Source organism: Podarcis muralis, chromosome 9 (assembly GCF_964188315.1).
Source record: "Podarcis muralis chromosome 9, rPodMur119.hap1.1, whole genome shotgun sequence".
In the NCBI taxonomy this organism is placed as follows: Eukaryota; Metazoa; Chordata; class Lepidosauria; order Squamata; family Lacertidae; genus Podarcis; species Podarcis muralis.
This window is the reverse complement of record NC_135663.1, coordinates 25,000,969-25,024,264: the sequence shown is the minus strand read 5'-3', so window position 1 is coordinate 25,024,264 and position 23,296 is coordinate 25,000,969. Positions and strand designations below refer to the sequence as shown.

At 40.9% G+C, this 23,296-nt stretch overlaps 1 protein-coding gene across 7 annotated transcripts in view; it reads right to left on the bottom strand.

The window, feature by feature from the left end:
• Positions 1–19,291, bottom strand: part of EGF (epidermal growth factor) — a 42,087-nt gene extending 22,796 nt beyond the window's left edge. For 5 of the 7 annotated variants that reach the window (XM_028743803.2, XM_077933915.1, XM_077933917.1 and 2 more), the window contains exons 1-10: positions 18,637–19,244; positions 12,266–12,465; positions 10,918–11,099; positions 10,348–10,578; positions 9,575–9,777; positions 6,382–6,507; positions 4,760–4,882; positions 3,243–3,365; positions 1,419–1,544; positions 440–576 (exon numbers count right to left, since the gene is read on the bottom strand). In XM_028743803.2, coding sequence (XP_028599636.2) covers positions 440–576; positions 1,419–1,544; positions 3,243–3,365; positions 4,760–4,882; positions 6,382–6,507; positions 9,575–9,777; positions 10,348–10,578; positions 10,918–11,099; positions 12,266–12,465; positions 18,637–18,757 — 1,572 coding nt within the window. In that variant the 5' untranslated portion in view covers positions 18,758–19,244. The other 2 variants (XM_077933916.1, XM_077933919.1) reach the window with 2 other exon arrangements.
• Positions 19,292–23,296: the final 4,005 nt, after the last annotated feature.

Here is a 23,296-nt window from a genome sequence, read left to right as displayed (position 1 = left end):
TGTTGGACCCTGGGTGAGAAGCCGGAGGCTGAGAGGGTGTGTCTGAAGCAAAATGAATTGATACTGATTTATACATACTAGTAACTTTGTATTAATGTAACATTTTTATATGTGACTGTGTATTTTTGTAATATTGCCATTGTTTGTGTTGTGCCACATTCCCAAAAGGAAACACAGACCCTGCGTAAGTGCCTGGAACACCATGAATTTCGTACCACTCAGAGAACAGGGTGGCGTGCAACAATGTTCTGTTTAAGTTGTTTGATTTTGCTTCAGTTTTCTGCACCAAGCTTAGAGATATTTTTAAATATATTAAATAAATCTAATCTAAACTCATGAACATCAAGGAGAACCAGTAACCAAGAGGTTAAAATGCAAAGAAGCAAAAGCCAAGTGTCCTTGCAACACTTCAAAATCCTCTAGTTTGCAAATGCCTTACCTTATTTTCAACAGGGTCATAGTCAAGAGCTAAGACTATTCCCATCTGCCACTCGAGTAAATTTGAGTAATCTGTTCCATCAAAACCAATACGGCGGATCTCTTGGCTCTGCGCAAACAACAGAAATGGCTTCGGCCCTGTTTGTGACAAATTTCATAGCCTGTTAGCTCTTCTAGTCCCATAATAATCTTTAGAGAAGAAACCTTGAGGATTACAGAGTTACTTTTGCCTTTTGCACGCTAAGGAAAAAGGGTGTTGCAGACCATTTTTTCCCCTAAAAAGTTTTTTTTATGAAGTCTACAGAAAAACAGAATTTTGACACTTGAATGGTAGGGCATATGCTTCTTTTTCCATATGGAAAAGAGAAAAAAGCCACAATGCAGGGAAGAAAGAGAAACTTTAGAGGCAATTGGGGAAAATTAGAGAAACTCTCTCTGTAAGGTCAAACTCAAAGAAAACCTGAGTTGTCAGTCTTATCTCTCCACCATGCTTTTATCTGAGCTGTACAGTACATTTTTATTTTTGTAAAGAGCCACTTGTGCATTGAAACCACATAGACAGATATAATCGTTAGAAGACATCTGAAGGCAGTCATGTATAGAGAAGCTTTTTAATGTGTAATGTTATATTATGTTTTTATATATGTTGGAAGCCACCCTGAGTAGCTGGGGAAACCCAGTCAGATGGGTGTGGTACAAATAATAAAATTATTATTATTATTATTATTATTATTATTATTATTATTATTATTATTATTATAAAATTGCTTCAGAGGGAGAGGAGCAAAGGAATTATGACATCACAGCTGTCAGCCAATCAGCATTGTGCACAACCAACTTCAGAGGTTGAAATGGTTTTCTCTTAGCTAAACCTAAGGAGAAGGAGTGATGTCAGACAAGAACATGTTCAGTACACTTACAGTTTCTTCACTACTGAAATCATGTTTGCTTGTAATGAAACCAACTATTGTGCTACTAACCTGCAGCAGTACAGTGTCTTTTGTCCTCCTGGAGAATATAGCCAGGAAAGCAATCACATGCCCAAGTTAATGGACTCAGAGAGACACAAATGTGGCTGCAACCACCATTATCAGGAGACGAACAACCTTTAAGAGACCACAGAAAAAAATTGAACACTAAAACTCTATTACAACAAGGCTTACATTAAACATCACCACCCAGCCTAATGAAGCCTTATCAACTGTTACTAAACCTTCTAAATATTATTAAACTTTCTAAAACATGACTGTTCTTTTGAAAATGGTGAGTGTTTGCTTTCAAGGAAGGTAAGGACTAGGGTCTCTACCATATTGTCTCTCACTGGAGCTTCAAGGCAAGGAGGTTCTTCCAAACTGCAAAAAAGGAAGTCCATTCCTCATGGTTGCCTGTCTCCAACAGTTAGCAAGTCTGGACACTTGTCACGATGTCTAGATAACTTCAGAAAGATTTGCCGTAGTTGCTCACCACTCTAGTTTAGTAATATATGGAATATTCTCAGTATAAGAAGGTTTACTCATGCACCCCCTGTGTACACACTATATGTTTAAAGCTCATTTGAAGCACATTATTTTCCCTCAAAGAATTCTGGACACTGTAGTTTACCCCTCACAAACTTACAATTCCCAGAAGGCCTTAGCAAACTAGGATTCTTTGAGGGAAGAGGTGTTCTTTAAAGTTAACGTGTATGCAGAGTCTTAAACTCAGAAGATAGTGATTGTTTACAACACTTGAGAGGTCACATGAATGTGGAGTGACAGTCGGAAAAGAAAAATGATGAGTGGTGAGGAGGGGGTGGGATTGGAAGACTAGAACCCTAACCAGGAGTGCTTACTTTAGGAAGGTTGAAACGCTGCAACGTTTTGCTGCAGTTCCTATGTGTCCACTAAGCAAGAACCTTGTGAGTCAATCTGCATGTCACATGCAAACATATGGTTTGAAATCTGCTTCTTTTAAGGAAAAACAGCTTTGGGAGAAGAGATTTTGAGCAGAGAAGAAGCAGACATCATGGTGGGGCAGTGTTGTCACTGAAAAGTAGGGGGTACGTAAAAGGTTAGAAACACTGCTGCTTCTACACTTAAAATCACCCCTTCCCAAACCTTAACCCTTTCCACCACCAGAAGAAAGATTTTAAAACATACAGTTGTGTGTAACATTTAGTTCAGCCCTAAACAATTAATGTTATGGCTGGACAAAGACTTAAGGAAGAGGTTTCATCCATAAGCGCCATAAAACATTTGCAGTAAAATGGATGAATATCACACATACACCAGGGAAAACAGTATTTTTTGTTAAACCCTGTTCATGACAGACAGAAGAATCTCTGCCAAAAAAAGCAATGAATTCTAGCAGATATTAAGCACCCGAACCTCATTTAATGACACACCAAATGAAAGTCGTTCACACACCGCAATATGAAATGGCTTTGGATAATGAAGCAGTGAAACCCAATGATCCTGAAACTTGTCAAGAGGATGCTTCATGTTTTATTGCATCTTTTACTTTTAAATCCGTGTCTCATGATGAGTTGGGGGGGGGCTTTAACCCTTTCCCTGCCTTCTGTTTTTCCATTTCACAGGGTTGCTACTGTAGATGATGAAAATCTTGTAGCAGGCTGGGCAGCAGTTATCTCAGTCAGAACATTTGGGTTGAAGTCCAGCTTGAAGCTTACCTGTTACATGATTTAGCTGCTAATAAAAATGGGTTTCTTATTCCTAGGCTACCAATCTGGACAGTGCAAGAGTGGTGGTGAGTACACACAAACACACTCGCCTCCCAGGCAAGTGGCTCACTCTCCACATGCTTACCTGTGCATGTTCTTCCATCTGCTTGGAGAACTGATCCCTCAGGGCAGAAGCAAACAGGCCCCATCACTGTCTGCCCGCAACCATGGCTGCAATGAATGTAACTGCTTGGACAGGGAATTAGTTCTACAGTAAGTTTAAAACAAAGGAAATAATAGTTAAAGGGGGAACAGATTGAACAATGGAAATAATGGTTTGCAGGAATTTCAAGGAAGGGATAAATTTCAGCCACCCTGGCTCCTCAAGCCTCAGCTCTTTTAACATATGGCAAGATGGTCTCTGAGTGTATGATTTAATACACAGTACCTCTGCTTTGAGAATTAAGCTACGCAGGTCTCTATAACCAAAATAATGCATCTTGCCTCCAAGATCATAGTTTAGCCTCTGGGGTTTTTGGAGCAAGGACTGGCACTGCTGTAAGTAAGGATGGAAAAGACTGGCTATTGGAGTTAGAGTGTCTAATGGACCAGGAGGATACGGGGAAAGGAATTGTGCAATGTCCAGATAAATGGAAGCAATTTATTTGTCTTCTTCCAGCATTGCTTGTGTGTATCATATCATCTGCCTTTTGGGCTATACTGTATGGTGCACCTGGGACACAGAGCAATTGCTGCATATAAGCAACATTTGTGTGAAGGAAGGAAGAAGACCAGCCCTACCCAAGTACAGTGATGTCAGTAACATGAAAGCTGAACACAGGAAAAAGTGGAGGAGTCCATGATCCAACAACAATGTTTGATCTGGAGGAAAATCTCATTTGTCCCCATCTGTTCAGACCATTCATGGCTGAGTTTTTTAATCTCACAATGCACACGTTTCTCATTTTGCTGAATAAGATTTTAGAATTTGGAAATAATAGGCTGATAGTAATAATACATACTTTTCAACTCTAAATTCTGGCTTTTGTCCTTCTTAATATCTGGAAGCTGGAGGAGGAGCCCCTCGCCCCTCGCTTTTGCTCCCTTAATGGCCCATTCCCCAGGCAACCACCTATGAGGAAGCTAGGCTGATCCATATTTAAACACTTGCTAGGATTATAGGGATTAGAACTCTGGGACCCACAAACTCATAACAATACATTTGAAGCAGTATCATACCATTTGTGCCTTCCCCCAAAGAATCATGGGAAGTTTAGTTTGTTAAAGGCGCAGAGCAGTGTTAAGAGATTCCTATTCCCCCAACAGAGCTACAGTTCCCAGAGTTCCCTGGGAAGAGGGATTGATCGGTAAACCCCTTCTGGGTTTTGCATTCAGAGTACCCAGGTTCACTCCACAGCTTCTCCAGGGTAGGGTTGGGAAAAGCACGGCCTAGAATCCTAGAGAGCTACTGCCAATCATTGGAGACAAGACTAAGTCAAATGGACCAAAGATCTGGCTCAACATAAGACAACTTCCTATTTCCCTATGTAACAAAAGTGTCGGATTAGCATGGCTGTGCTGGTAAACTTCCACTGCTATAAGAAGAGGACTTTCAGAAGGCAGGAGCAAACATGCTAGTATTTGTGTCTGATAGCTACCTACCGTGGCAAGTTTTCTTGTCAGACAGTAGAACAAAATTTCTTGGACATGTACAATAATAGGAGCCTGGGACATTGACACAACCTAAAGTACATCCATGGTTCCAAAATGCACATTCATTGACATCTGATGGGGAGGAAAGAACAATTATAAAAACTCAATAAAAAAAAAGTAAGAGAACATCATTAATGATATTATGGGCTGTCACTATTTGGGGGTGGGGTTCAGTCACATGCAAATGTAGGTAACACAATGAAAGCTGATTTGGAGTTCCTGCACAACAAACCCACCCCCCACAAAGATCAGACGTCTGTGAAAAGGAAAGTAATGGGGAAACGCACTAGAAAGCGTATGATAAAACTTGCTTTGTTGTAACATTACCTAACCTCTACACAAACAAATCAGAGTGAATGCTCATTCAGTAGTCCATGCCTTCTAATCTCACTGCAAAGAAAATCAGCAAGCAGGTCATCTGCAGGTGCCCAATATTCATTTGGATGTCTTGAGTAAGAGAAGGTATCTATGTTACTTTTGGAAGGTGAGGGTTATTGGCTTCTTTTGTTCTTGTTTTTATTACGTATTTTGTGTTTTTATGCTGTAAACTGCCTTGAGATATTCGGATAAGATGCAGGGTGCAAGTTCAATACATAGTAATAATATATTACTACACTCGAAACTCCCTGCAACTAATGGGAGAGAAAACTCAGCTAGATGAACCAAGGGACCCAGATCAATATAAGGCAGTTTTTAATGTGCTGTCCAGAAGAGCTATAGCACGACAAAACTGGAACCAAAAAAAACCCCAGAATATTTGTGGTATGAAAAATTATGGGGTTTCAGCAGGAAGTTACAGGATACGCCCTATTTGGAAATAAAACAGTATGACTGCCCCAAAACTCCCCCCCCCCCAAAACAGTATTAAAAGCAGGATCCCATGTAACCATGCAAATACTATTGAAAGTGTGATTGTGTATGACCATCTCAATAGCACCATGCACACAAATCACAATGAATGTGCAATAAAAAGCATTTCTGGAGGAGCCCATAGCATGATCACAACCAAACATTTTATCACTTATCTGTACCTAGCTCTGTACTTAGCTTGGTGGCCACGAAACCATGCACCTCGCTCTAAGGGACCCAACACCATCATCTGTCTTGGTCCACACATGCCTATGCTTGGGACAACTCATTCTGCAAAAAACTGGCACTCTTTTTATTTCTATGTGTTAAGTGCTGATCAGTTTAGAGTGCTGCTTCACTCTGAACAAGCCAGCACTTGAATTATAAGGGACAGCCTTATTAGTAACTGTATCTAAAAAGTGTAGGGACTCATGATTTGGCAAAAAAAATGGGGGCTCAGGAGCTGGGGCTTGTGCATTTCACAAAGGGCCTCCTTGCCCCCCACCTCAAATTAGTCCAGCATTGTGAACCAGACTGAAAGATTTCAAAAGAGCTGCCTTGTGGTCTGACATTTTTGTCCCTCTGTTCCTAAAATATATATGGTGGAGAAACACCATCTATTTTTCTAATTTAGTGCATCTGTTTATAGTTTAAACACTAGAGAGTAACAAGTATGCCTGCCTACCCACATCATTCAATCACAAGCAGTTATCCTTCATTACCTTCACAATATTGCTTTGTTTTGCTTAAGGTAAACCCACTCATACATTTGCAACGACTGCTCCTGGGGTCTCGCTTGCAGGTACTTGTCTTGCAGCTTTTTCGACTTGAAAGACATGGCCTTCTTTCTGGAAAAGAGGATTATATCAAGATAAAGAGTGACTCAAAATGCACCCAGTTTTTATTTATATATTAGGGGCTGATGTCCCTGGTGGCTTCCTTCAACAATCCCTTCCCTGCAACCCTTCCCCCAGAACCCGCCTTCCCCTTACTCCTTGCCCAAGCCCCCATCCCCAAACCTCTGTCTACTCTACCACACTGCCCATCTCACTGAACCTGCCCTTCTGATGATTTGCAGCATAACCCAATTCCACAAGGACCTTTGCTACAATACTGTCCTCCTGGAGAATAGATTCACTTGAAGAACAAATCTGAATTTCAATGCTCCATCTGTGTCTCAATTAGAAATTAGGGAAATTAGAAACTGAGCTGGATGCAAATATATCTACAAAAAAGGCCTGTGTGTAAAAAAAAATTGAGCAGAGAAAATTAGGTGTGTTTATGCATGAATGAATTGTGTGTGTGTGTGTGTGTGTGTGTGTGTGTGTGTGTGTGTGTGTGCAGACATATACAGATAAATGACCTATCTAAGGCATAGGTAGGAAGATTAGATAGATGATAGATGATAGATGATAGATGATAGATGATAGATAGATAGACAGACAGACACTCACACTCAAGTAAAGGAAGCCTTGGGTTCTTTTGATAGTAACATTGTACAGAACATTGCTGTAAGTGGGTTCATCTTCAAATGCCGCTTTGTCACTGTATACAATTGTTACTTCATAAAGGTGCACTGTTTATGAATAGAGCTATGACATTGCACAAACGCATTGCATTGGTTTTGAAGCCAACGTACTTCTGTGCAGTGCCATGAAAGAGTCCTGGTAAAGATAAGTCAGAACGCCGAGGGAAGGGCAGGTAAAACAGTGGGAGGCATCCTGGTTTGACCTGTTGGAAGCAGAACACTAATCTAGTGGAAGGAAAAGAGCTTGCAACTAATAACCCAAATTTGACCTTAGCAAGCATTTGACAGCTAAAACAGTTTCTGTATTGTACGTGGAAAGCACAGCAACAGCTATTTCCTTTAAAAAAAGAAAAAGGAAACAATGTTAGATTGTGCACTTTTAACTCCAGCGCACATTGACTTAGCCTCTGCAGAGCATTGAATTAATGCTCACATGATTTCATTTTCAGGTTTCCCTTGTTGTAAGATCCCCTTATAAATCTCATTTGTACTTTAGGCTAATTAGCCTTCCCTCAATCCAGGTCCTTGGGCTGGATAAGCTAAACAACGCACATGCAAAGTCCAAAGGCTTCATCTGGATTGGGCTACTTAAGCTTCTTTCCACCCCCTCAATGTTTTATAAGAAGTCATTGGTGGGGGAGTGGGGGAGGCCTATATTACATCCATTTCAAATTCCTATGCTCCAGTCTATCCTGCTGTAAAAGGAAGATTCCGGAGTCAACGAAGAGCTCGTTTTAAAAGCGAACTAATTATTAAGGTGGGAGAGAAGGGAAATTGCATCTCATCTCAACAGCTTTATACTATGGTAGCCAAAAAGGTCATGAGAAAAGGCAAGTAGGAGCATACACATGAGTCAATAAATTGCACCTTACTATGTACCTTCATTTGGACGGACAATTTACTTTCCCAGAATCCTCTGCCACTCTTGTCAGCCATTGTGACCCATATCACTTACAGTGTTGATTGCCTGTTCCCCAGTATACACACATGCAAATACACTGAAAGGCCTCCTGTCAATATGAGCACAGGCTGACTGAGGTGATATTATGCAATGATGTTTACTAAGCTTAGGTTGACTGCTTGCATCAGCCTCCGCAACAGGACGGCACCTCAGTACCAGCCCACAATCATCTTTATTTGGCTGAGTGCACACAACTGATTAGCAGTGTTCCATTTACAAGGATAAACTGCAACGAACTCACTGTCTACCATATCCAACAGAGCAATGGTCCCCAAGGATACAGGTGGACAGGTTTTACATATTTCTTGAAGTGTCATAAGCTTTGCAATTGCCCGAGCATTGCCTTCTCTCTCCTCCTGTTTGTAAAGGCCCTGCATATGAATGGTCCATAGATGGGCAGACTATGCATGTACAATGGCTATGCATGTACACTGTGGCACTCAGACTTTCAGGCAACACCGGCAGTGAAAGCAGTACACAAGCATAGAGTGTCATCTGACAGATTTGGGAATTAGGCTGAAGGGAAGAGAAGCATGGTCAGGAACACATTCATCAAGCCAAGTTCCTATGGTGTTCTTCCAGTTTTATTCCTATTGCTTAAAGTAAACCATTGTTTTAATTTCAATCTTATATATTGGTGGGTTTGTGGGGAAGAAGTATCCTTTATTCACAGCCATTTTATACTCCCTCAATAAATTAATCCGGAAGTATCCTCAGTGACATCTATTTTTAAAATAAGGAATTTATAATGAAGGGTGGTTTGAAAAACTACAAAATTTGGAACACGTTAACGTGCAAACATTTGTTCCAAATGGATTTCTGGTGGTTGATTATTATACAATATGTCTGTGAAGAACACTGGGCATTATTATGACTTATTCTTAGAAGAAGAAAAACTACAAATGAATACATGTAAAAAGAAAGAGAATGAGGTATATTCATGTTTATCACATTTTTAGAAATAGAAACGAAAGTAAGTTGTAAGAGCTATTGTGTGCCAATATCAAGGGAAGGGGATACAAGTGTATGTGTGCATGCGTGTGAGTGTGCGTGTTTGTTTTACACAAAACATGCAATCTTCTTTTTAAAATGAGGTGCTGGAGAATGTGATATTAATAATGCAGATTTTATACCTACATAATGAGCATGCTTAGCTAAGGAAATTAGAACAGAGAGAGAGATGAAAGAAATTGAACATAGTTGAACAAAGTTGCAGCATTGTTAAGGCATTTTGAAAGGTTTGGTTGGAAAATGTGAACAGGAATTATCATGATAGTACATTCCTTGAATATCATGACAGTAGCAAAAGCAGGGTGGTGCAAGATAATTTGAGATGTGATCCTAATAACCGAGCAAAACAATTATGCAACATGAGTTAAGCTTAAAATTCTTAAATATTTGATAATCAAATTACATGGAAACTTACCAAATGTTTTAGAACCCATCCTTATGCTGAGCTGTTTTAATGGGTGCACTACCAGTATTTCAGCAGGTGGGAGAAGTGACAGCTGCAGGTTAATTGCAACTATATCTTTTCCTGTATATTTATTGGCTCTCCAAATACTACCAGTGGTTGAGTCGGAATAGTACATGTGGTCAGCAAAGAGAAATATGTCAGAAAGTTGGTTTCTATGGGAAAATAAAGCAAATAGTTGCATTAACTTGTTAACTTGCATTAACATCTGTTCATTAACTTGCTTAAAGTTCATTAAGTCATGGACATTCTAGCCCATTGATGGCCAAACTCGGCCCTCCAGCTGTTTTGGGACTACAGTTCCCATCATCCCTGACTACTGGTCCTGTTAGCTAGGGATGATGGGAGTTGTAGTCCCAAAACAGCTGGAGGGCCAAGTTTGGCTATCACTGTATCTAGCCAGTTAGGCAGCATTTCAGAGATAACAGGGCGGATCCTTACTATACATTTAAAACACATCCAGACACATTTAAAGCACACGAATTCCCCAAAGAATCCAGGGAACTGTAGTTTGTTAAGATTTCTGGGAATTGTAGCTCTGTGAAGGGAAAACTACAATTCCCAGAATGGTTTGCAGGAAGTCATGTGGTTTAAAAGCATGTTGGATGTACTTTAAATGTATGGGGTAGACCCCATATGTCTCCTGGCTAGATTGGGGCAATTTATTTTACACTTTGGCATTATATATTCACTAGCATATATATAAGTTATATTCATTAACATACCGTACTATGTATTTGTGCAAATGAACAGAACTAGCATTGTAGTCACAGCTTGCAATATGTGAAACTTCATCACTGGCATCATATTGGATCCAGAAGAGCTTCAGATCAATAAGATCTAGTGAGATACTTCTGATTTTTCCTGTGCTCCTCAGAAGTCTCCACATGTCTTTCCCATTCAGAACTGCTCTGTAGATGCTGTCAGTGGTTCCTTCAGAGGACCAAAATAAAAACCTGTTGATAAGATCAGTTATTGTCATTAATGTTATTAAAATTACTTCAAGAGCAGCAGATCATAAATCTCTCACTTAATTCATTTGCAATCATAACTTGGAGGGCTCACCAAAATTTACCAGTTCAGACATAAGAGGAACCTAGGTTCAATCGTGCCAGGTAATTACTCATTAAACTGATACATAAGAGGAGGAAGGAGAGAGAAGATGAGAATGAATATCCAAGCACATGACCCTTTCCCGGTCCTCCAAACCACAGAGGATCCTTTAGTCTACATTCCCTCTAAAGCTTTTTGTTTCAGCCCTGTGTCACTATAAACCATAAGACAATCTGAGTTACCTTCTGTTTGGATCAACCACAATACTTGTGGGATGGTGTCCATCATTTATGATGATTTGGGAATGGTTCCCATCCATGTCAACTGCCTCAATTGTGGCCTTCTGGTAGTGAGCAAAGTAGAAGTTGTGGTTTATCCAATCCACTGCAAATCCAGAAACATCTTTTTCTATGTGGTAAATTATCTATAATGGGGGGGGGGGGAGGAAACAATTGTCACCCAATTGTCATTATACTAAGACACCAGATCACTGGTTGAATCAGAATGCCATACAAAGCATTGGAATTCATGAACCTTAATCAAACAATTCAGTATGAAAGCCGCCTGAGATTACCACTTCAGGATATACATTTATGTGTTTACCAGAAAAGCAAGAAAAGGCCTGTTAAATTTGTAAGCAGCTATGCTATTTTTTCTATCACAAGACCTTTCTTGCCTGGACATTTTAGCCTTGGCTTTGTTTGCCTGCCAAAGCAGCTTTCTCCTAGCATCTGTGGGGGGAATTGTCATTAGGACTGCTATGGGGAGATGTTTAAACCTCTGCTCCTCCTCAGAGGAGTAGAGAAACAATAAAATTAATGACTCATTTAACATCATGTCTAGTTTGGTTGAGCAGCTAACCAGATATCTTACTCAAGATATTATTTCACACTACATGTACAGGTAAATGCACAAAACACATTTAGCTTAAAGTAAGGAGAGAGGAAGGAGACATAATTTTAAAATATAAACACAACAAACAAGCAGACAAACATAAGGAAATGCAACAAAGAGGAAACAGTTTTGCATTAAAATTGTAATTTATGAGTGTAGACGCAAATTTAGAAATAATTACTCTAGTTTATATAGAGCTACAAATCATCTCACCAACTGTGACCCGGCGATGTGTGTGTCTGCTCAAGGCTGCTGTAACTTCAAGGCCCTTTCTCTTCCTTCTTCTTCTCTTCCTTATCTTTAAACTGGGCTTGGTTTACACTTCCAAGACAGGACTCATTGTAATAAAGGGTGGTCCTCTGCCAGTCCTTCAATTAGAGGACTGCTCTCTGTAAAGCTGGGTGAGTGATCACTCTAGTTATGATCATTAATAATAGACTGTCCATCACTGCTACTAATAGTGAATTTAGTTGGTGAGTGCTGAGAGGGCAGCAGCTAAAATGTGTTTTTTATATTGTAATTTTATGTTGTGAGTTGCACTAACATCTATGGAGGGCAGTGTACCAATTTAATTAATTTATTGTTATTATTAATAATAATAATATTGTAAAAATAATAAAAAAACCAGATGGAGGTATCAGCAAGCTCCAGGGAGATGCAGATGTTTTCAGAATTTTGATGATTACATTCCATTACCTGTTGATTTGAACCATTCAGGTATACTCGCCAGATAAGGCCTTCTTCAGTGTCCACCCAATAAAGGCAATCTTCTTCATAATGAAAATCTATTAATGTTGATAAGCTAGCATCAGCCACCAGTCTTTTGTGATTGGTTCCCTCAGTGTCTATTCTAAAGATTGCATTTCCTTGGCTGAAAACTAGGAATGGTGCAGGATCTAAAAAGGCCAGGAGAGAGAGAGAGAGAGAGTTAAATACAAAAAAGTAGAGAATTTTGGGTGTTATAGAATTTTAGTGACTTCTACTTGGGTGGCGCTATGGGTTAAACCACAGAGCCTAGGACTTGCCGATCAGAAGGTCGGTGGTTCAAATCACTGTGGCGGGGTGAGCTCCCGTTGCTTGGTCCCTGCTCCTGCCAACCTAGCAGTTCGAAAGCACGTCAAAGTGCAAGTAGATAAATAGGTACCCCTCTGGCGGGAAGGTAAACGGCGTTTCTGTGTGCTGTTCTGGTGGCCACATGACCCGGAAGCTTTACACCAGCTCCCTCGGCCAATAAAGCGAGATGAGCGCCGCAACACCAGAGTCGGTCACGACTGGACCTAATGGTCAGGGGTCCCTTTACCTTTACCTTTACTCGCACATCAGGACGACTTCTTCCTCTCTTTCACCTCCACCTGTTCCCTGTGTGTTCCCAAAATTTTATCCAAGGAGTACCTCAACCCTCTGGCGCAGATTTTGGGGGTATATAGGTTTGTTGCCCCAACCACTCTGGGCAGCTTCCAACAAATTATAAAACCACAGTAAAACATCAGACATTTAAAAACTTCCCTATATAGTGCTGCCTTCAGATGTCTTCCAAATAGGTGTTTGCATGGAGAGGCGAGGAAAGGAAAGAGAAAAGCTTTCAGGGACTTGTTTCTTTTGCCTTCAGCCTAAAATTCAAGTTAACTGTAGTTTTGCTTTACGTATCTGAGCTTCAAGCACATCATTGCTATCATGCAGCTAGTCATTTGGGTTTTTTGTGCTCAAAATGATCTCCACGAATCTAAGGTTTTGCTTTTGAGTTATCTAATAACATTTTTAATAAATATTAGACTGGCTTACAGTTTTTATTCAATGGGTAGTCCTGGTTTTTGGCTACGCAAGAGAAAACATCACAAAGTGTGGTTTATTTGGGGGGGAGGAGGTGTTTTTGGAGCGTTCAGAGTTGCTCCTGCATTTGAAGTGATGTTGCTTTCTGCTGTTTGCACTGGGAGAATATGAAACTATGTAGACTTGCTTTGCGTACATGGCAAATGAAGGTTGAACTGCAACAAAGTTGATTTGTCTCAGGAATCTGACAGCTGTACGGCTTGCACTTTTTCCAGTTACTCCCTTGACCAAACATTAACATACATTTTGTTACTAAGTTGTTTGAGACATGGAATTTCACACTGAGGTAGGCTAGTCCTACAGGACTTTGGAGGGGCAAATAGCTATGATGGCAAAAGTATTTTTGCTGTTGTTTTTGCTGATATTCTAAAACCTGTTTTTATGATTTAGTTATTGTCCTAAAACGTTGCCATAAGGCACCTTTGAGTATATGGGGAAAGGAGTATAAATATATAAAATGCATAAATACATTTATGCTGGTTTTTTCCCATTGAAGCCTAGAGACAGAAACACTGGTCAGCTAAAACCATTACACCTTAGTTGAAACAAGTCAACAGTTTGAGAGGATCAATATATCACTATTGCAAGTTATCACCATCAAAAGCTATTTTCAACAGAACACTAAAAACCAAAGTGATATCCTATTAAGAAAATTCCTGCCATGCACTTGGCTGATCCATGAATTTTGGATGACTCAAGAGACCATTATGTAATAATTACCCACTTAAAAATATCTCTCCTTGCATATGTTTTATTAGTGGGAGTAGGAGAGGTGGGGGGGAATCACATCTGGCAACCATGCACCCCTTTGGTTTCAGATTGTACATGGGTAAAGGTAAAGGTAAAGGGACCCCTGACCATTAGGTCCAGTCGCGGATGACTCTGGGGTTGCGGCGCTCATCTCGCTTTATTGGCCGAGGGAGCTGGCGTACAGCTTCCGGGTCATGTGGCCAGCATGACTAAGCTGCTTCTGGTGAACCAAAGCAGCACATGGAAACGCCGTTTACCGTACCTTCCTGCCAGAGCGGTACCTATTTATTTACTTGCACTTTGACGTGCTTTCAAACTGCTAGGTTGGCAGGAGCAGGGACCGAGCAATGGGAGCTCACCCTGTCGTGGGGATTCGAACCGCCAACCTTCTGATCGGCAAGCCCTAGGCTCTGTGGTTTAACCCACAGCGCCACCCGCGTCCCATCAGTACATGGGTAGATGAGTCTAAAAATCCTGGGACACAAATTTCCACGGCCCTCTAGCAGCTATGGTGCCTCATTTACTGAAGTAATGTACCGTATTTTGCGTTAACTCTGGAAGCGTATACTCAACTCTGACCAAACTAAGCCTCCTAGAGCAAGATATACATTCATCAATATCAATAAAGTAATCATTTATAGGTTAGAACACAATGGTAAACCACAATCCAAACATGTTTTAATTGTTCAAGTACTGGAATAAGTTAACTACCAATTGCCAATTTTTGATTCCTGTAAATAAAGTAGTATGAGTTATTGTCTTCGATTTAGCTGTTCATGACACCTGGTAAAGAAAGCAAGGAATGACAGTTGATGATCAGCCTAAAATAATGTTCAGGTACTTTTTGAGGACTTACTATCTCCACTCTCCCTGTATTTATTTGTGTTGATAATTTGGCCCTCATCCAGCTCTTACAGAAATGGAAAGCCACGTGATCTGAATGCACCTTGAATTGAAAATGTGTGCTGTCACCATTAAACTTGATAGATACATCTGATGTCACATCCTCATTCAGGTCCACTAGTCACATATTATAAAGCACAAATAGAACTGGATTTGGGCACTGGCTTTTATTAAATAAAATAGGTACTCTATTTAGTTTGCTCTACATCTGGAGCTCAGTAGGCTCTATTCAATAAAGTATCATGTAACTCATTTTAAACATGTGCTTGACTGTCAATACATTTCCATCTTTATCCGACAGATTTTTCTATTCAGACAATCCCAAATAAAAAATCAGACCCCTGGAATTCAATCCAAACAGCAGCTAAGATTTGAGCACAGACATCCAAGTTCTGCAGGCTCCAACTAGATCAGCGGTTCTCAACCTGTTGGTCCCCAGATGCCGTTGGACTACAACTCCCATCATCCCTGAGCTCTGGCCTTGCTAGCTAGCAGTGATGGGAGTTGTAGTTCAACAACATCTGGGGATCCACAGGTTGAGAAAGGCTGAACTAGATGTTTTGCATGTTAACTAGCTAGAGAATTGCATGTAAAAGAAACAGGAAAAGTTTTCCCCATCCCATCATCATCTGCTGGCCCTGCTTGTAGATCAAAAGCCAATATGGTGAGATGATATGATGGTGTCATATATCTGTGATGGCCCTTTTGGACAACTCTAGAATGTTACAATTCTATGATGTCGCAAGTGATTTCTTCCCTTTAGCCACAACTTGTCTTTGGTCCCTTTGCTAACAAATCAGGCAATTCTGGCCAATGCAGGGTGCTGCACTGTACAGACTAGACATCCAATACCTTGAAGCCCAACCCAAGAATTTATCCAGTTCCACATAATTCTGCAGACTGAAAAACACACCAATTCTACAACAGAGGGGGTGGTGTTTTTGTTTATTCCATTTGGCAACTCTAGGCTTGCCCATTTTAACCAGCAGCGGAAACATCTATCTTTTTGTAGAGAAGATGCTGTTTCTTAACATACGTCCCACAATATCAAGTGCAACCAAGTCTGAATCATCATCAGCTGCCTGTTTTGTACCCCACACCCATCAAAATAGTGAAGTAGCTGCCATCTTCCTGCAGCTGCTCTGGATACCCTGGCAACAATTTCCCCGTAATGAGAACTTTCCCTGTGTTAAATAAATCCTCTTAGGGAGAACAAAAGTTTCCTACAATGCTCTGGCAGGCAGCGCAGAATGGAAGAATGAGGTTCTGCTCCCAGCTCAAAGGCCTCTTTATGCCATCTCAGCAGAGGGTCTTAAGAAGGAGCAAAAACGATGAATCATGTCATTGCAATGCTAGTAGCCAGTCCTTAGCATCTTTATACACAAGCAACCTCGTTTACCAAGAGTCCGAAAAAAAGACCCAGTTAGAGAAGGTGAAGAAGCATTAGTATGCCTGTCAGGGAGGCAGAGTCCACATTGGTGTATTGTGAAGTGAGCCAGAGTCTGCCCTTGTTTATTTCCTCCCTCATGCCAAGACCTATACAGAATCTTCTAGTATGATAGCGATATTCAGCTATTCCAAATTTAGGTTGCTACATGCTGCTGCTGAGTGTTCTCTGCTGGGCTGCTACAAGTTTCTTCCCACCCCCTCTCCCCTACTCTTCTTTTCAATTTCAAATCATATGCTGAGGAGAAAATATACTTCACGTTAATTCAGATGCGTTTTACCTCACCTCCAAAAGACTGAGGCTGTGCAAACATTATTTGAAGCATGTTCGAAGCACATTTCCTCCCTCTCCAAAGGATTGTGGGCACTGTACATAGTTTCTTAGGGGTTACTGGGAATTTTAACTCTGTGAGAGGTACTCTGTGGTGCCCAGAATTCTTTGTGAGGTGGAAATGTGCTTCAAATGGGCTTTAAATGTATAATGTCTACGCAGCCTCAATCTCTTGGAGGTGAGGTATGAGGGACCTCAGATACTGTGGTGTCTTTATGATATATGGTTTATTTACACACATATACAACTTTACTACAATGAAGAGGCTCACACTCCAAGAGGTTTTGCTTCTCCCATAGACACAGCCTTGAATTCCAGCAGAAACCAAGCATGTCTCTGCCTCACAGGCTTCTGCTTCTAGCTCAGTCTTGGCTTTTGTACTTCTAACTACCAGCCAGTTGAGGGAGGTAGCACACCCATTTGATATCTGGCCAGAGTCTCTTCCTTTGTTGCCTTAATGACCTACCTGTACATAGACTATTACCAAGAAATTGACTGGGCTATTCCAGCAATTGAATCCTTGCTGGATTCGGAAATTGGAAGGGACTCAGGCATACAAGCTAACCCCTGCCCCCAGATTTGCAAAACTATGTTTACCCAGATGCTGGACTCTGATTCACAATTTTCTGATTGGTGGTCCTTTTTTCTTTTTGAGCAATGCTAAGTTTTATCTATGGTACATAGCCTCATTCTGTTTTTAGTCAGCTTTTTTAAAGTTTTATTTGATTGTTAATGTTGCACTTCTATGTGAATTTATATTGAGTTTCCCCATTATTATCTCTTAGGCCTTTTTACATTAAGCAAAATGGAAATTTCATGAACAAACAGTGTGGGCAATTAACAAAAGGACCTCATGCAACATCTATAATGGAGTCCCATCCTGACTGTTAAATCCTGTCTTTTGTGGATTTGAACTAAATGTAGAATTATTCCCAAGATCAGTGTCTTCACAGGGTCTTGAACTGCAAAAATTAAACTTGTAGTGGATAAAATGGTCATGTGAATTCACCTTTAGTTTAAGGAAATCAAAGGATTGCTAGTAAATAGGCCTTTTTTTAAAAAAACCAGCGATGGAGAAGCAACACACCTTTCAACTATTTGATCCATCTGATGAGAGCTCTTATGGCTATGGTTTTAGCTTTCATGGGTTTTGAAACACTTCTCAATAAAGATATCTCAGAGGCAAATCCTGCTGAGTTAATGGGATTTACTCCCAAGTAAGCATGCGTATGATTGCAGCCAATATCTATTATATTTATACTACAGACTTACATTCCTTGGAAACGGTAGTTCTGTGAGAGGGGAATAGGCATCTTTCACAGATAATACTCACTGGCAAATTACTGTTTCCAGTGTTCTTATGGGGAAGCAAGAGCTCTTAAAGTGGTAGAAAGAAAATCAATAAAAGTTTTTTGAGTCACTCAAGAAACAATTGCTGCAAATTAGTTACTCCAGGGCACATATGAACCTAACTTCCATTAAATGTATCAATACTAACGTCTCCAAACCCACACACCCCCTCACCCAAATATTTCTCCTGCATGCTTTTGTTTTGTTATTTTTTCTGACAAGTTTATTGGCAGACGTCTCAAAGCACCTGTTACTGTTCCACTGGAAATTTAGCAAGGTTGTAGTCCTAGCTATTTCTTCTAAAAACTCACAGCAAACATAGCAGAGACTTCAAAGAATAAAGGCACATAAACATGGTTTCTTTTTAAAGAAAATAGCGTTGAACGAAAAAGCCCCGCATTGCTAAGCCTCTTAACTGACCTGGAGTTTGGAAGGGGGGAGGGACCAATTCACTCACCTACACAAGAGGAATTTTCCTTCTGCATTTGGTATCCTCTGGGACAGCTCCAGAGCTTCTCAGCTGACAGACTGACCAAACTGATTTTAAAAGCCACAAGCAAAAGATCTGTGAGCAACATAGTCTTGACCCACTTTTTCAGTGTCAGTAGGACAGGTGAGACTGCTCAACTTCAGGCATCTTCCAAGACAAAAAAGAAGCAGGTGTCCTCATTCCAAAGGTGCATCAAACACAGCAGAGACACATCACCTCCCAGCTCAATTCCGTGGTCTGGCTAAACTTGACACTAGGGAGAGCAGAGGGGCTGGCTGACTCCAGTTCTCACCCTCAAAGAAATTCCAGGGTGATCTCTTCTTTGCTCATGCACACACTTCTTCTTCTGCCTTTTTTTTTTTTGGAAGTGAAGTATGAAATGCCTAACCCTCTTGTTACAAAATTAACACGGCTTTTTTTTAAAAAAAATGTGCTACTGCAAAATTCAATACCAAGACAATGAAATTGTTGCAGGTTTATATGGATATACAAAGGCACTAGTTTTTAAAGTAATATTTTTAAAGTAATAGGTAAGCAGAGACACTGTAGTCCCCAAAACATAGATCCCATTTTTGTACGCACGCTAGAATGACGGTCCTTCTCTTCCTAACAGCTTCTCTCCCCCCCCCCCCCCCGCTTCTTGTATTGTTAGTGCCACTTGAGTGAAGCTTGTGTTTGCAAATAGAACTGTAGCCAGCTCCATGGTCCAGGGAAGTTAGGCAATGCATAGCTAGACAATCGCTCCCAGTTAATTGCCTAGTTGAAGGGAAAGGGAAAGGGAAAAGAGAGGGGAAGCAGCAGCATGGTGTAGTGATTTAGAGTGTTGGACAAGGACCTGGGAGACTAGGGTTCAAATCTCCACTCAGATCAGGCATGGGAGAAGGAGCACAGAGATCAGGTGGGAAGGATGGTGTGGCAGGGGACATCCTGCTTTGCCCTCCCAAAATGTTGCAGGATATGCAGCCTCCAGTATTTGCTGAAGAATGCTGCATGCTGACTCTGGGCCTGGAGGGGTGCCCAATAGTTTGGTAAGCAAACCGCAGCAAAATTGTGCCCAAGATGGGCCCAAGATGAGAGCCAGCGTGGTGTAGTAGTTAAGAGTGGTGGACTCATAATCTGGTGAACCGGGTTCACATCCCTGCTCCTCCACATGCAGCTGCTGGATGACCTTGGGCCAGGCATACTTCTCTGAAGTCTCTCAGCCCCACTGAGAGCCCCACATTGCTAAGCCTCTTAACTGACCTGGAGTTTGGAAGGGGGGAGGGACCAATTCACTCACCTACACACTCACCTACAGAGTGTTTGTTGTGGGGGAGGAAGGGAAAGGAGAATGTTAGCCGCTTTGAGACTCCTTAGGGTATTGATAAAGAGGGATATCAAATCCAAATTCTTATTCTTATTCTTCTGTCACTTGGAACCAGGGCTTCTTTCTCACAACAGGCTTGGGGACCTTTTTTAGGCCTGAAAGATTCCTCTCATGGGCAAACATCCAGACCAGATGCAAAGATGCAAATGGGGGCAGAGCTGATGGATGATACTCTTACACACACACACACACACACACACACACACACACACACACACACTCCATTTTCCAACCAGGCAAGCAAGAGCCATTATCACAGTTCAAGGACACATTCCAGCCAGGCAAAAATACTCAGGGATGATGCAGCCTATGGGATGGTTTGCAGACTGGGGAAAGTCCTGAAACCCAAATGAGCAGGTTGGGAGAAACGCATTTGGTCCCCAGGCTTGAGATTCTCCACCCCTGCCTTAGGGCTGTCAAGACACCTATGGCCCTTTAGCTTGATCAGACAAGCTGCTATCTTGTCAGTGCCTCTTTGCTAAGATTGAGATCTCAGTCTCTTGGGTCCTCTAAAATTAATTTGCTCTTGAATAGACACAGCTCCTTGTTAACTTCCAGGCCTTTGTTTCCAAATATTGCAGAATGGGTTCAGCATGACACCTAAACATGACTTGAACTCTTAAAGGAGCATCTCCACCCCCATTGTCCAGCCCAGACACTGTGGTCCAGCTCCAAGGGCCTTCTGGCGGTTCCCTCACTGCGAGAAGGAGCCAGGCAGAGGGTCTTCTCAGTAGCGGCGCCTGCCTGGTAGAATGCCCTCCCATCAGATGTCAAGGAGATAAATAACTATTCGACTTTTAGAAGACATCTGAAGGCAGCCCTGTACAGGGAAGTTTTTAATAGTTGGTGTTTTACTGTGTTTTTAATATTTTGTTGGGAGCCACTCAGCGTGGCTGGGAGAACCTGGTCAAATGGGCAGCATATAAGTAATAAAATATAAGAACAGCAGCAATAATTCTGTGCTTCCTGATTTCTCTAAAGAAGTATTTTAGTAGATTAGTTAGTTGGGACCCTTCAGGCAACTCCTTGTGAAAGGTGAAGTATATTATTATATGATTAGCAGCATGATACAAGTCCCATTGAGTTCAGTAGGGCTTCCTTCCAGGGACATGGGCATAGGACTGCAGTCTGGAATTGCACAGCGCAGCAGCTGGCAATCCTGGCAGCACCCAGGAGATGCCACAGCTGTACATGGAGCCATTCCTAGGAACACTAGCTTTGTTGACCTTAACTGACAGAAACTGATAAGCGTGCACTCTTGGAAACGAAGAAATAGCATGAAATAGCAGATTAGAAACTGTGCCACTAACAGCAATGGCACGAAACTGTTTCATTGTTGTTTATACATCTATGCAGACGAAATCTCCTGTTTACGTAATCCATTCCATCCATTACTGCAGAGATAGGAAACCTTTTGCAGCCCAAGGTGGGTGTATCCAAAGGCAAAAGTCAGCAGAGCCATGAATGTAAATGGTTTTGTGGTCCTTCCTTTTCGTCTTCTTTTTAAAATGTAGTAGCAATCCCCCACAGCAGCAATTTTGTGACCCATAGTGCTTTCTCAAAATTCCAAATATGTCCACTGACTCAAATGGTTGATAACCCCTGGCATAGATGATCTAAATAAATAAACCAGGTTCTGGGCAGTAACATTACACAGCTAAGATAAGGTGTGTTATTAAAACAGACTAGAAACTATTACAGTTGCTTTAGGAGTGAACTGTGTTTCACCCAGAGATTATACTGTTAAGAGGCGATATTACAGCCACCTTCAAATATCTAGTGGCTATGACTTTGATGATAGAATAAATTTGATTTTATTGCACCTGAGAGTAGGACCTGACTCAAACAGTTCAGATTACAGGAGTGGAAATTTTTCAACTAATCCAGGAAGACCACTGTTTGACAGTGAAACAGACTGCTTTGGAAAGGTAGTGAGAGTTGTCCTTTGTTAGAGCCTTTTAAGCAGAGCTCTGGGTTGTCTACCTAACAGGGATGGAGTAGCAGCAGATTTCCTGAAGGAACCTTGGAGACAGGGATGGGGCAGAAGAGATTTGATTCAGTTCACATTTAAAAGTGAATTTACCTAATTTGCACTTTCTGAAATAATACACGAACCAAAACTCAGTAATCAGATGAAATTTGCACTTCTTTGCCTTTTGCAAAGCAATTCTCTACCCAAGTAGTTTGTATGAAAATACATATACTAGGGTAAAGTGTGCATTAAAATGCATATATTATTGAACATAGTATAAAAAACTGCATTAAATGAGGGGGAAATTCCCTCCAAAAGTATCAGGCAAATTGGCATACAAAAATGTGTATATTAAGGGAAATTCACACTAAAATGTAGGTGAATTTTCAAGAGGACTTTTTTCGGGGGGTTCTTTAAAAAAATGCAAACTGGTGTGAAAATATGGAGAACGTAAGATTGGAAAAACTGACAGTCAGAAACTGAAATTGACATATCCACCAATCCCTACCCAGAAGTTCCTTCTAACTCACTTCCACACCAAACATTTAGGGGATTTATACTGCTTTAACAGTCATGGGTCCCCCCCCCCCCCGCCCTCAAAGAATCCTGTGAACTGTAGTTTGTTAAAAGTGCTGGGAATTGTAGCTGTGAGAGGGAAACAGCAATTCCCAGGATTCTCTGGGTGAAGCAATATGCATTAACTGTGCATTAAATGCATGTGTGGATGTGACAGACGATTCTCCACAACTGGGATGAAAAAGTTGAGGTATAAAATGCACTGTGGAGGAAGTGTTTCACCTTGCGAAGCAAACAAATCCAGTATAAGATATAGTGCACTAGCAAAGGCCAAGTCTTGTTTATTTCAAGACAGTCTGAGACCCACATTCTCCCAACATTAGCTCATTGTGAACAATACCTTTACTACAAAAAGTTCAAGTGGAAAAGGGTGAAACTTGGCATAAACTAGGAAACTCAATGCTGGGCGTAATTAAAAGCAATTGTAAGTAAAACATATATTTAAATTATGGCTTTATTTCTAATCAGGAAGTGAGATAGTTTTGTTCCAAATTAGGCCAGATTCAGTTGCATCTGTGGAAAATAAGTGAGATGCTTTGAGGTCAATATGAAAAGAAACAGGATGATATATCATTCCATCAAACTCAACTATGAAGTCTTTGAATGCCTTTTCCATTTGCAGTCAATGCTTGATTTGAATTGGCAAAACAGGATTTTTTTAAAAAAAAAACCTACCTGAAAATATTCCAGATAACATTTATGGGGAGTGTATC